This window comes from Limulus polyphemus, unplaced genomic scaffold (assembly GCF_000517525.1).
Source record: "Limulus polyphemus unplaced genomic scaffold, Limulus_polyphemus-2.1.2 Scaffold7019, whole genome shotgun sequence".
Classification (NCBI taxonomy): domain Eukaryota; kingdom Metazoa; phylum Arthropoda; class Merostomata; order Xiphosura; family Limulidae; genus Limulus; species Limulus polyphemus.
The window spans coordinates 6,342-20,866 of record NW_013672629.1 but is presented as its reverse complement, the minus strand read 5'-3'; the positions used below and the strand labels follow the sequence as shown (position 1 = coordinate 20,866).

General features: G+C 30.8%; 1 protein-coding gene across 1 annotated transcript in view; it reads right to left on the bottom strand.

The window, feature by feature from the left end:
* Window positions 1-12,003, bottom strand: part of LOC106474277 (tyrosine-protein phosphatase 69D-like) — a 28,232-nt gene extending 16,229 nt beyond the window's left edge. The window contains exons 1-10 of the mRNA XM_022402611.1: window positions 11,882-12,003; window positions 10,700-10,730; window positions 9,237-9,279; window positions 8,074-8,185; window positions 7,343-7,440; window positions 6,996-7,108; window positions 5,229-5,319; window positions 4,424-4,500; window positions 1,374-1,508; window positions 753-881 (exon numbers count right to left, since the gene is read on the bottom strand). Of these exons, the coding sequence (XP_022258319.1) occupies window positions 753-881; window positions 1,374-1,508; window positions 4,424-4,500; window positions 5,229-5,319; window positions 6,996-7,108; window positions 7,343-7,440; window positions 8,074-8,185; window positions 9,237-9,279; window positions 10,700-10,730; window positions 11,882-12,003 (951 nt within the window). The remainder of the gene's footprint in view (window positions 1-752; window positions 882-1,373; window positions 1,509-4,423; window positions 4,501-5,228; window positions 5,320-6,995; window positions 7,109-7,342; window positions 7,441-8,073; window positions 8,186-9,236; window positions 9,280-10,699; window positions 10,731-11,881) is intronic.
* Between the last annotated feature and the right edge of the window lie 2,522 nt (window positions 12,004-14,525).

Sequence of the window (14,525 nt, the reverse complement as noted above, 5' to 3'; positions counted from 1 at the left end):
AATTGGCGAATGAGATGAAATGGAAGAAAAAACAGTTAATTCAATTTTGTCCATCAAGGTCGATATTTACTTTGTGTTGCAAAAGTAATTCAAGAAAGACTTGTGATATGCTGACATCCTTTTAACGAGTTATGTTTTAGGTGATCATGGAAATTTTTTTTTGCCAAGCACTTTAAAAACTGCCACTATATTCTCTTTACGGCTAAACTCGCAATCACTCAGTCTAGATCTATCTTTAGAACTACATTTTCAACGTGTATTTATACCCCAATAGAGGTCTAGAACATTCCACACACTACAAGATATTATGATGCAATAATACTGAAATAAAACAACAAGAAAAACTCGGGAGGTTCTAGTAACATTATACAATAATATAACAATCACCAATTCATAACTACTGAATTATACAAAGTATTGTTCGTAAACAGTTATGTAAACAAACCTGTGATACATTATCACTTCTAAAAATAACTAAGTTTAACACTTGCACTACTAAAATCATAACACTTGCATTAAACTCAAACTGTTGTGCATATCTAACACTTGGAAAAATTAAATTATTCAGAAGATAAATAGAAAATACAATGAAAAAAACATATACTGTTCATTTGGGTGTACATAAATACATTAATAATTAAATACACCTATTACTGTGTTATTGATATTTGCAACATGCCATTATTTACAGAATGTTAAAGCCAGGTTTGATAAAAAAAACTGAAGATAAACTTTACAGAAATAAAACCTACTTTTGTAAATTGTACTTGAAATCTTCTAACCAAATAATCCGAGTATTTGGTGATGCTGATTACATTAACTGTATACAACCTCTCCACCTCTTTTAGTTCTTCATCACTCCAATACTTGGAACACTTCATCTTGAGAGAAAGAGATTCATTACTTATAATCAACCTTATCTTTAACACGTCAATAAATTAAGCTTGATTCACAAAACTAATATAAATTAAAAGAATATTTAGAGTTTGCTGTAATATGTAGTTCTGTGTGAAAACTTATAAATCACTCAGGTTTTTCTTCCTTCTCTCAATACTGAAGAATATCTCCTTGTAATAGTAATAATTTTTATCGGCATCAGTTAAGTCTTTGGATAAAAATTTGTACATTAATTATAGTTTTCTTAAATGATGAGTTTTTGTTTTTCAGCTTGATTTCAATTTGTGACAATTTGACCTTTAACGATACAATTTGTTCACAAATTTGAAATATTTTTTGTAGCTATTAAAGTAATAACCAACATATCTTTAAAGTTTTACAACACATCTCAAACTTCACATGAAACCACTGTTTAGTATTACATAAATTCCTACAAGTTACTTACTGTGAACCAAAATAAATTTACAAATACCTACTTTACCATGTTCTTCTACTCCAGTCAGCATAACAACTACAGTAACCTTGTGTTCCCAGATCATCTTCCAAAAGTCAACCACTGTATGCTCCAGAGGGCCCTGTGCACAAATGAACATCTTTCTTCCATGATAACCCTGTTTAAAGGAATAAATGAGATTATTCTGAAGTCTTTCTCAATGAAGTTGAAAGTAAATTATTTTGGCAACTGGATTTAGCATGTTAATACATCAAACAAATTGCAATATTTTACTCGGCAATTTTACACGTGACGATTAAAATTTCGCACATTTTTCACCATTAGACGGTGATTGCAAAAAATTGCCGCACAGATTTTCAAAGCATGTAACCTTAAAATCAGTAATAACTAGTTTATCATTTTTCACGGATCAGACCAAACAATATATGTATGAAGATCTTAAGTACGAGTTCTTGATTTTTTTTTTTTTTTTACAAATGCTGTAAGATGTCTGTAAACTTATTGTTTTAACGCTGTTACAGTTACCACATAGTTCTCATAAATTATATTACTCAGCAGAAAGCCAGACTTGGTCAAACCTCAAATCCAAAATATTTCAAACAGTAATCCCTCTTTCTTCAGGTATAGAACAAAGAATATAATTTAACAATTTCACTCTTGATTGCCCCCCAGTGGCACAGCGGTATGTCTGCAGAATTACAACGCTAGAATCCGGGTTTTGATACCCGTGGCGGGCAGAGCTCAGATAGCCCATCGTGTAGCTTTGTGCTTACTTACAAACAAACACTCTTGATTATATAATACCTTTTTGAAAGCATCAGTGTACTCGTTCCCTACAATTATCATCAAAGATAATTAATTAGAAAAACTTTTCTCCAAACAGAGATACCTAGATAAACATCCTATACATCAATTCTATAGATATTCCTTCCCCATTGTTCCAAGTACAATACTTTAAATACCAGATTAGGATTACTTTAAATATCAGATTAGGATTACTTTAAATACCAGATTAGGATTACTGTAAATACCAGATTAGAATTACTTTAAATACCAGATTAGGATTAAGGGGCTATTAAGGGGCGTTTGTAGACTTACATAAAAATTTTTATTGAACTATTATTTCATAAATGTATGCCAATAAGTTGGGTATCAAATTGTAGATTATAATTCAAATTTTAGTATTACACAGTAGTTAATATTTTTTTAATTTAAAACTAAATATTAAAACGAAATTCCTAAAATATCAATTTTTGTGTCACATGGTATGTTGAATACAGCTTTAGTTCAGATTAGATGTTTGTGATACCCAAATACAAAGTCTATAGTTTATTACAAATTACCAAGATTGACAAGCTAGAATATAAAATAAGAACATCTTATATTTACTATTTGCTCAGATATTGCTACATTTAGTGAATCAAACACAGTGGCCTTGCCCACCTCTTTCCATTTGCTTGCATACACCTACTTGTGTCTATAATGTGTGAAAAACCAATCAGAAGCTCAGAATGTCCCCCTGGAAAGAAGATGGGAAGTTCCCAAGATTATTTCCTTGTCTTGAAATCCCAAAGGAATTGGCAAGTGAAAATGTTGTCTGAAAAAACAATATTTGTTTTTACTAAATTATAGTTTAAGTTAGTTCGTTTTTGAATTTCATGCAAAACTACACGAGGGCTATCTGCGTTAGCTGTCCCTAATTTAGCAGTGTAAGACTAGAGGGAAGGCAGCTAGTCATCACCACCCACTGCCAACTCTTTTACCAACGAATAGTGGGATTGACCATCACTTTATAATGCCCCCATGGCTGAAAGGGCGAGCATGTTTGGCGGGACAGGGATTTGAACCCGCGACTCTTATATTGCGAGTCGAGCCCCCTAACCACTTGGCCATGCCGGCCCAGTTTAGTTAGTAAGCCTCATAAATTACAGTGGAATTTTACAATATTGATAGAGTAATTAATAATATTTGTTTATTTCAAAATGCATGTATAAAACTTAAAAAATTATTTTGTTTTACATCCTCCACATGAAAAATTTGACAAGGCTTAGCAAATTACCGCAAGCAGGCTAATAAGTAAAACGTTGGTAAGTAGAAAAAATCATTGTTTTCTATATTTCTTTATTTACTGTTCTATGTTTTAAGAAAAATAACTGAAATTTAAGAACTTATTTGTAAATAGTAATAATATATATGCACAAGTAATGTATTATAACTGAAAAGTGACTGTAATTTACAAAATACTGGTTCACTAGAACATGCGAAGATAGGTCACTTTGTAAAGGCCAGTTTTTATATTACTGGTAACACACCTGCACAAGCACTACATAATTGCAACTTCTGTAATGTTAGTTAGACACGGCTGAGAGATCAATGAAATGAAAATAAATAGATATATATATATAGATGTATAATGTTATGAGATTTAAGCTATTTAGACTAAACATTTGTGGTTTCTTATTATAATTTATAGTCATTCTAGAACAAAAAAAGCATAATTTATATATATTTTTCCCAATTTTTTATGCTGGTTACGAGGTTGGTCAAATCGACCGAACCCGTACAGAGATACAATAGTGAAAATAACAGATAAAATATAAAGTTTTTTCTAAAACTAACATTTGATAATTAACTGGAGGTTATAAAGATTTTGCATGTGAAATTTGACAATTTTCTGATGCATAAAAGTATTTCTAATCTTAAAATCAAAATTATTTTCCATGTTGGATAATCAACATTTGAAAAGACAAAAAACGCACAAGAAAATCGTTACTTAAAAAAATCTTAAATCTGATATTTTGTGTACTAGAGCCTTGTAATGTTTACTGATAATCTGCAAAATTTTGTGAAGATAAGCTTCCTGTATTAAAAGTTATAGTCTATAGTGAGAGAGTTAAACAGGCTTATCAAAACACAAAACAGCCGTTATGTCTATTATGTTTTTGCTTCCATACTATATAATATTCACGTAGCTTCCTGCACAGCAGTTTAACTGGACTACACAGTGAGAAAGGATTACACAATATGTATTATTATTTTTTACTTGTACCTCTTTCCAGAATATCCTCTTACCTCAACAAAGTTAGCATTGATGTAATCTGAACCTTTAATGCCATCCTCAAAAGGAAGTCGAACTCGAGTTTGATCAACTGGAAAAAAGGTATAAATTAAACGATGTTAAAGTATCCAAGGAAGTTCAAACCGAACCTTTTAACTATTATTTCTTGCACTGATTTTGATACAAGAGGATTATTCAGTGCTTTCGTTCAGAAGATCGTAACAAAATCATGGAATAATTCTAATAAATCATATTTCATTGCAAATGAAAAATCTTCAAAACATAATTTTCAGCATTGAACTTTTATTACATTTGATTACTACCATATAAATATAACAAAAACACAACTCTTCATGTACATCAATGCATGTATTTTTGACATACACCTAACACACCTGGAAAATCAGGTAACGCATTATGCCTGACAGGCTCGTTTCTATATTCACAATGGAATTATTTTTTATTTTATTATCTGACAGATTTCAGTCATTTTTTAATCAGATATGTAAGTAGTTTAAAAATATTGAAAAAAAAATTAAATCTTAAAATATCTGAGTAACTTTTCCTTAAAACATAAATTATGAATTTCACGTTGATTACCACATTTCAGGCATATAAATAAATATATTTACAGAATTGAGGGAAACAAAGATAAGCATGTGTTCCATGATGCCTTTATTATTTTTCAAGTATTAATTATACTCTGTGTTTATACACATTACAAAACACCACCCAATAAATATTTCTTTGACTAAGGTAGTTGAGTCAAATAAATAATTCAATTATTAAAAATAAATTACAAATATCAATGCTACTTACATGCTTTTATGTCAGGATATCTGTTTTTACACAGATTTTCTGGACTGTCTGATGCGTGGGTTGTCCTGTCTTTAAATTTTTCTGGTAAAGACTTAAAAAAAAAAATATTTGTTTCAAAAACAAATTTTATTTCTTAGAAAATAGTAACAAATAACTTATGATCTCACAACGTTATAACTAAATGTAATTGTACACACGTTGTTTGAAAATTAATTGAAGAGCTATCTGATGATTAAATTGGAAAACTGAAGATATCACATCTTAACCTCTATTATCAGTACACTTACAGTACAATCTTACTTTTCCACTTAAACGTGTACATTTATTTTGATTTTTTTCATCATTCTTGAAACTGAAGATTAGTTTTCTTGTACTGTTATTCATTAAAAGATTAAGTAAAAATGCAAGACATAGTAACACACCAAACGTCTTAAGACTATATTCTAGAATTCAGTTGTAATACAAACAGAACTTGGCCAATTTAACTGATTAACACGTTCACTGCCGTGTGCCCCCACTGGTGGGTCACATATTATAAGTGGCTTCAGTGAGCTAATTAAACATAGTATAGTTACCCAGTTCAAATATATTATTCCCAAGAGAAACACATCAACCAGCTTAGATGAATTTTTAATGGCACTTATTGCATAGTTAGAAAGCCAGAAGAATTACTATTTAGATATTATTATTCTGTGTTCTTAGGTGCATTATTTAATTAACTAAAAATTATTTAGTGCAGTAGTACAATTAGTATAAAAAAAGTAGGGTTAATTTTCTAGTTTTTCATGTATGTTCTTTATTTATTATTATAAAAGTAATTAAAATGTCCAAACTAGAAACATTGTAGTTAGATTAGGTAAGACAAGAAACAATAATAATAAAAATATTTCATGAGATACACTCACAAGTAGCCCGTGTCCTACATAATTTGATAGGGTAATATGAGCTACGCATTCACAAAGCAATTTGAATCTTGTGTGGCTGGATTATTAGTTAGATACAGTTCAAAGGGCAATAAAACAAAACTGAAGTAAAAAAGAGATGTATACTGTTATGCGTTTTTAAGCTATTTAGGATAAACAAATATGGTTTCACTTTACAATTTAAAGTCACTTTAGAAAATAAAAAGGTGCAATTTAGATTTATTTCATATTTTTTTTATGGCGGTTATGAGGTCGGTCAAATTGATTAACCTTGTATAGAGTTAGGGTAGACAAAATAACAGATAAATATATAGTTTTACTGAAAAATACTGCTTGAAATTTATTTACATTACACAAACATATTATGACAATTTTCAGATGAAGAAAAGTATTTTCAATCTTAACATGAAAATCATTTTGCAGTCAGAGCAGTCAAAACTTTGACTCCATATATTCACAGAGAAATTTTAAGTGAAAGACTTCATTACAAATTCTGACCCCCCCCTACAAATGTCTATTAATGATTACTGTAATTGTACAAAATTCTGTGAAGATACACAAAACACATTAGAAATTATAGTACAGAAACTACAAATGTCAATTTGGGGGTCATGAACTCGGTTGATTTGTCTGAGCCCATGGTAAGTGTGTTAATGGGGCCATTAATTATATGATTAGCAAATACCACTAACTGCCCAGCTCTACCCTTAACAACTACTGTTTATTTAATGGTTGGAGACGGCTTGAATGGGTAATGAAGAAAAACTTTAATATAAGTTTAACGTAACAGCAAATGTACAACGTTTCGACAAGGTTTTGTCATCATCAGGTGTTTATTTGTTACCTCAAATTCATTCTGGAAAATGAGATCATTATCTTTATGTTTTTCCATATAAGCAGTTGGTAGATCATCGGCTGACAGAGGACCAATGTAGGAGGCCTTTGATAAATGATTTCCTGAAAGAAGATAAGTTATTCTTAATTATGCCATTTAGATTTTATGTATACATAAAGTTTGAAAAAGTGTGATAAAAAAAACAAGCTTATTGCACACAGGTAATGTATATTACTGACACAATGTACAAAATGTTAAAGTAATTTTCCCTGAAACATGGATATTAAACCGACTTGAACAAAACAAAATTGCTAGAAATTCATTTTTAGACAAAAAGTACCAAAATCTTTAATTACCTTTTGGGACATGTCCATTTTTATGAATAGTTCTACGAATTAGAGCTGTCAGACCAATTCGATTTCCTTCCTCCTCATAAAGATGGTTATTTTTCTTTCTGTATGTCATTAAAATTTAGATTATACCAGATTATGAGGTTAATTACAGCACAAAATATGGTTAAAACATGGAAAATATTAACCACATAAATCAAACCTAAGAAAATTATGAAAATATTGACAGTAATCATGAAATACAAATTTGTTTACCACTGTTGGATTTAAGAAAACTGTAATGTATATACAATTATATAAGCCCATTATGAATTGTTAAATATTTAAACATACTACAAGAGAGAGAGATCCTCAGCTTATAGGTTAAATTGCATTGAATATGAAATAGAAAAGTCTAAGGTTTCAGAATAAAAATCCTTATACAGCATAACTTGGTGCAAAAATGTACACATTGCTATAGTTGCAAAAAGAAAAAAACCAATCATTGTTGTCGAACATTTTGTGTAATAGAGAAATAAAAGATCTCATAATCGAATTCAACTATCCATTATCATACTTGTATCACTAAATATTTACTTGTTGAGAACTGAATTTTTTCTTATGTAAATAAGACACTGAATGTTGAATTCAATACTAAAGAGCTCCTGCAAACCTAAGTAAATACTAAACTCTGATATGTTTAAACTATCGAAGACATTCTGTTTTATCATCTAATAACCATAAAAAAGAAAGAATACCTGACAACACATTGGATCAAAACAAACACCAGCACCAAAAGAACAAGTCCACAAATAATACCCAGAATAACAGTCATTAGACTTTCAACTGGTTCTGGTTTTGGAGTAGACCCTAAAAAATACAACATATAACTACTACAAAATAAATGAACACAAATTTATTAATTTGCTCCACTAAAATATTTGTTGGTGAAAACATTACAATTTCATGTAAAAAAATTAAGGTATTTTTCAAAGTTCTTTATTCAATCATGCACGAAATAGTTAAGATATTAAAGATAAAAGGGTAAACTTTGTACACAAAAAGTTGTGTGTAATAAAATACAAAAAGCTCAGAAGTTCTACCCTTTATTGAATTATTTTTCTAAGAAAATATTATTATTGTACTTAAAACTAACAAACTTGTAAATCAATCCATAAATCACATTAACCAAGTGTGCAAGGGAGTCAAGTCTATCGGGCCTATCCACACCAGAGAAGGAATGTTTAATATAATTCTGAATTTCTTAGCATATCTCTACAAAATCTGGCAAGATTTTAGTAAAAATGTACAAGTCTGTTGTACACAAAAACTCAGGCATGTTGTAAAACTTATTTGCATTCAAGACATGCTTGTGAAGTGACAACATCAGTTTGACTCGGACCCTGACAAGATGCATTAGAAGATGATGTTCGTTTGAAGAATAAATACACTTTTGTCAACTGTACAGTTTGAATATTACATTTCCATAACCTCTAGCATGTCCAAAATACATCCGTGTATATTGTATCTGATATTTACTCTCCCTTACCATGGACTGTCGCTAAATTAGCAATGTAGGGGGAAACGAATAGCCGATAACTCTGACATCAAACATATATATAATACCAGTTTTGATGGTACTCCGTGAAAGATTGTGCATGTAAGATTAATTAAACTGAAGACTGGTTAGACACTAGCCATTCATTAAGTATGCAAAATTGACAGATTGTGTTCTCCAAGTTACATTATTTATTAATAAACGTAATTTCCATTATGAATTATTTAAGAAAAGCAGTGATTATTAATTCTGTTTAAAAAACCTAACTTTACTGTCTGCCATACAAATAGTTCCATGGAAAGTGTCTACATAACTGTTACTTAACATTATTATTTTATATAAATCAAATTTTCCATAACATACCAGTTTGTATTAAGCTGAAATAAGGACTTTGTTTGGATAGCACCTGAAAAAAAAACAACAACAACAAATTTTTCCTTAGTTATCTGCAAAATATTTTTTGCTAGCTTTATTTGAATAAATTAGATTATGAGTTCTGAATCAGATAATTTTATGTTAATGCATGCTGAAATATATGTAAAGTTAATATAATTATAAACTCTCTATACCAGTTATGCATATGAATAAAAATTAGCTGTAGTTAAAGTACTTCAAGATACACCTAAGATACTAGTGTTAGCCACATTTCTAATATAGCTGCATAGAATTAAAAAAAAAAGTAATATATGATTAAAGTCTGAAAAATATAATAGTCTTGATATATATATATATATATACTTATATATATACATGCATTATTTTTTTGGCTGGCACCTGAATCAAGAGGTTTTCTGATAACCAATTTAACTATGAATAATTGTTTGTATTTGAATGCACTCAATTTAGCTTTTTATTAGTTTTTGTCTAAATTGCATACAGGAAATACAAAATAATAAAATAACATATTTTTCATATAATTGCAATCCATGAATAAAGTTAGTTACAAAATAATTCATGAAGAGCTCACAATAGTCATGTCAAACAGCTTAATATTTATTACAGTCTGAAAAGAATTAAACAGTAGTGTAAAAAAAAACAACCTAGCAAGAAACAGTTAAAGTGTGTTTGTTTGATCATTAATTACTGAGATTTCACAATCAGTTTTTAAATTACTCCTTTCCCTTGCTATAATTTGTATTCCATTAAAACATGCTATGATGCAAGCATAACTAATTTATGCACATTATACTTGCTAATATTTCGAAACCACGAGAGGGCATGCCAAATATGCATACTCTCAACCTCCTACAAAAAAAAATTGTCAAACATTGAAACGTTTTCAACTTCAAGCAGTTTATCAGGCCTGAGGTAGACGCATTATGGCTACATCAGTACATGTAGATTACGACTTACATTACAAGGACACTGATATGAATACTTGGCAGTGGACACTATTTTTATAAATTACTAAATTACAATTCTATAACATGTCAACTCGATGTATTTTTCAGATATGATGAAGGCTGATCGAGCATCTGTAAATTTGTTATGAAAGTACAATTCAGATAAGCCTTTATAGGTGTATTCTTAGATATCTGACTGTTTAACTTTAACACAACGAATAGTAAACATTGCTCGATATACATTTTATAACCAATTTTAGTTGGTTACTGTTAGCTACTGTATTAGGCTTAACGTAAGCACCGAAGTAAATTAATTTCAAGTACGACTTCGTTAAAACTACACTTTTTCATCGCAATAGAGTAATAGAAATATATTAGAATATTCAAAAATTATATAATACATCACTATATAATAATGTAAAAATGCTCAAGCTACGAACGCTCACATTCTTTTAACGTAATCACTTCTAGTTCCTTACCCACCATAGATTTTTTATTATATTCATACTGCCATCTAGCGTTCAAAAAATACAAGAGATAACTTATACTTTTTATGTACGTAGTTCTAAAGATATATATTAAAAATGACAAATTCGAAAACTTGTATATCTAAAGGTTAATTTGCATATGTATTAATACTGTACCTTTAGTTTATTGCTTTGCTTTGTTTGACAATATAATATAAATGAGTTAAAATGACTAATAAAGTTGAACATTGAGTATATTTTTTGTTACACGAACTTTTAGAAATATAAATGTTGTAAATACCTTTCCATTTAGACCAGTGATTTGCAACTCGACATAGCCTGAGTAGTTTGCACTTGGAGCAAGTTCACCATCATAAATGTTCTCGTATTCTAATGCAGGTTCTTGTGTTTTTAATTCCTGCAGGGTAGATCTTTCAGACCTCAAATCGGATCTGTTCGGTTGGTCAGGAAACTTATTACAGATACTGTAACGGCCATCTCCTATGATAACCTCAGTGACGAAATGTTCACTTGATAAACAGAATGTTGATAACGTAGTTTCATTTAATGTCGATGAATGTAAAAATGTAACAAATATAATATTCATTTTAGTCAAAGAATTGCTTTAATTACTCGAAAGGATTTATCTCGGCGTGGTCTTTGTCTATACATTTACGTTATACACTATCACTGTGAACTATTATTGATATAACACAGCTAATAGAGGCACGAACCTTCAGTCCTCTGTTGTTTGCAGTTTGAATTTTGCTATCTAATATTACCCGATTTGTTTCATATTTAAAAAAAAATGTGATAAGTTGACAATAGTATATTCATATATATTTTGAAAACGATATGATATTCAGAACTAAGTTAGAACTAGCTTCGGCTCAAATTCTTCTGAAAAACGATAAGATTATAAATGTGTATTAGTCATACTTAACCCTTTTTACATTGTAAACAATAACAGTTTTAAACTACAAATATGCGAGTTTTAGATCGAAAACAGGGAGTAGTAACTCAAAACAGAAAATAACTTCTTAACGTATACCTTGTTTATATCTTACAAGATTATCAATTAACACAAAGCCAGAAGAGTTAGTTTTACTAGCCTCTTTATAACATTTTAATTAGGAAAAGTTACTCTAATTATTATTTTATATAAGTTAAACACTTCTCTTGATTTTTTTTTGCACACCTTGTAAATGCTTCAGCAAGATAAGCTCCGTGACCCTTTTCCAAATGGACTACTTTGTATGTAGAGAGATGAAGAGTACTTGGTTCTGGAGGTAATGAAGAAAGAGGTTCTCCAGACTTCATCTTAATAACAATGACCCTGTAACACCTACATGATAGAGTATAATATTTGTTCATGCTATGATTGTCTTTCAATTTTCAGTTTCACTGAAATGTTTTCAAAGTTTCATTCTTTAACGTAATACCATGACATAAATAAAGTAAAGGGATGGACCCTATGAACAAGTATAAGCGTTTAAGCAGCGTTATCACTGGGGTCAATTTACCAATGAGCTAATAGGGCACTTCTATTTCTTAATATGAGATGTTCTTCTCACAAACTAATGTCACACACGTGTAAAACGGTTCCTTAGCCGTTTTTCTCAGAGTTGATAGACGTAGTTGTAAACTGTACTATTTTGATATCCGGAGTCCGAACTGAAGTTTCCCATTATTTTGACTAACATTGCGAGTTAATCCGTAGAAAAAAAATTTGATAAGAGAGTTGTGACGTTTCGACAAAACTTGTAACTCGTGGACTTAACGCAACGAAATAATTTCGTGTTAAGTTTACTTAAAGTTTTACATTCTATTATAACCTAACAGATCGACAAGTAGTTTTGAAAACAGAAGACCGATTTTTGGTTTAATTAAAAACTAAAACAAAACAGAAATATTATTAGTTTTTTATTTCGTGCGAACGATAAGCAGATTTTTTTGTTGCTGATAGCAGAATATATAACATGTCGAGGAGTAATGAAAGTATGGAGAACACTTATGCATCTGTATTATTATTATATTGTAATATTAAGGATAAAAGTTGTTCTGAAAATTATAGATATCTAATTCTCATTTCTACAGTGGGGCAATTTCTAGAGAGTGTAATCAGAGAGTCTTCACACTATTATCTAGTGAAATATGATATAAATGAAAGCCACCATAGAGTTGCCAAAGGGAAATCTTGTCTTACTAATCTGTTAAAATTTCCAATGATGATACTTGTTATCTGGACGATGGAAAACAAGTGTGGACTTTCGATAAAGTGTCACATGAAAGATTAGCAAAGAAAAGTACCTCTGTAGCAATTTGGGAAAAGTTTAGTTACTTGAAATATAGGGTTTTAGGATTGGAAAAACAAAAGGTTGTTATTAACTGAGTCTAATCAAACTGTACCATTCTTACTAATGGAGTGCCTCAGGAGAAACACCTTGGACTTTTGGTTTTCTTATATACATAAATGAAATTAATAGGGATATAAGTAGTAAAGATTGTTGTTGAAGTTAGTGTTAGGTATCAACGTAGCTGGAAAACAACTAATATCCATGAAAAACGGAATGATGCTTTTATCAAATTATTATCAAAACCCATGAAGGATCACTCTCTTCCAAAAGACCATTGAGTCATCGACTCATTATTATCATTGGTAAGACCTCGGAGAAGCCTATAGCTAAAAGGGTTTGCTTATCAGATTGAATCACTACTACCAATATCTCTTGGTGGATATTGCAGTGGAAGAGAAATCTGGATCAATGCTGCTGAATTCACAGCGGATACATAGGGAGACTTTGAAGTTTATCAGAACACCTTCACAGTAGTATTAGATTTGGAAAATGTCCGTGCTGGCAAAATGCTTAGAATAGGCATTAGTGTAACATGTATAAGATGGGTTTTATCCATATTAACTACCAGAAGATGCATTGTGAAGCATGGAGGTTGGCAATCAGATTGGATCGTCATCAACACTGGTCTGCATAATAGATCACTACTTTCGCCAGATCTCTTTCAACAGCTAAGTTGTAGATGTAGTTCGCATTGAAAGTTCTATCAAATCCCGTGTGGTAACCTTTTCTAATGAAATTCTGATGTACAACAGAGGATCTAGCAAAACTGAAATCAAAAACAAGATGCAACCATCCATTAGCAGGGGTATGAAATGGTGCAATGACCTAGGAATGAGCATCACTCCTGCCACAGCCACGCTGATGAGAAGAAGCCTTCACATCCTATGTGAGCACTGCTACCCTTTTAGAAGAAACACTGAAGAAGTACATGAAGGTACTAAAGGCATCAATGCATTGGACGATGCAGCAGGATATAAACCTGAAGAAATCGTCTGCTTATGCTCTACCAAAGTCTTATCCATTCCATTCTGAATTAGCACAACCGATGATTAATATGAATGCTACGCAACTAGATAAGATTGAAAAGATACAAAACACCAATTCTAAGACTGTCATGGGATGTACTTCATCAAAGCTCTAATATACCTCACTCACAAGCCTCAGAAGCATCATAAAACAACAAAAGCATTTACAAGCAAAATTCTTCACTAATGTCTTGCAGTGTAAAGCCCATACATTCCATTAACGAGCTACTGTTCTTTTCAATTGGAAAACTGTAGCTCCACATGATCCCGCAGACACCAGTCAAGAAGGGGGATTGCTTAATTAAAAGGCGTCTCATTAGACAGTCATTGGTGGACAAGTGCTACAGCACTGAGATAATTCGTCACCACCACTTTTCAAATTTACACGGGAAAAATACCCCAAAATATCAACTGGGATCTGTGGAGATTAGCCTAGACAACATATATAGAGACTGGGCAG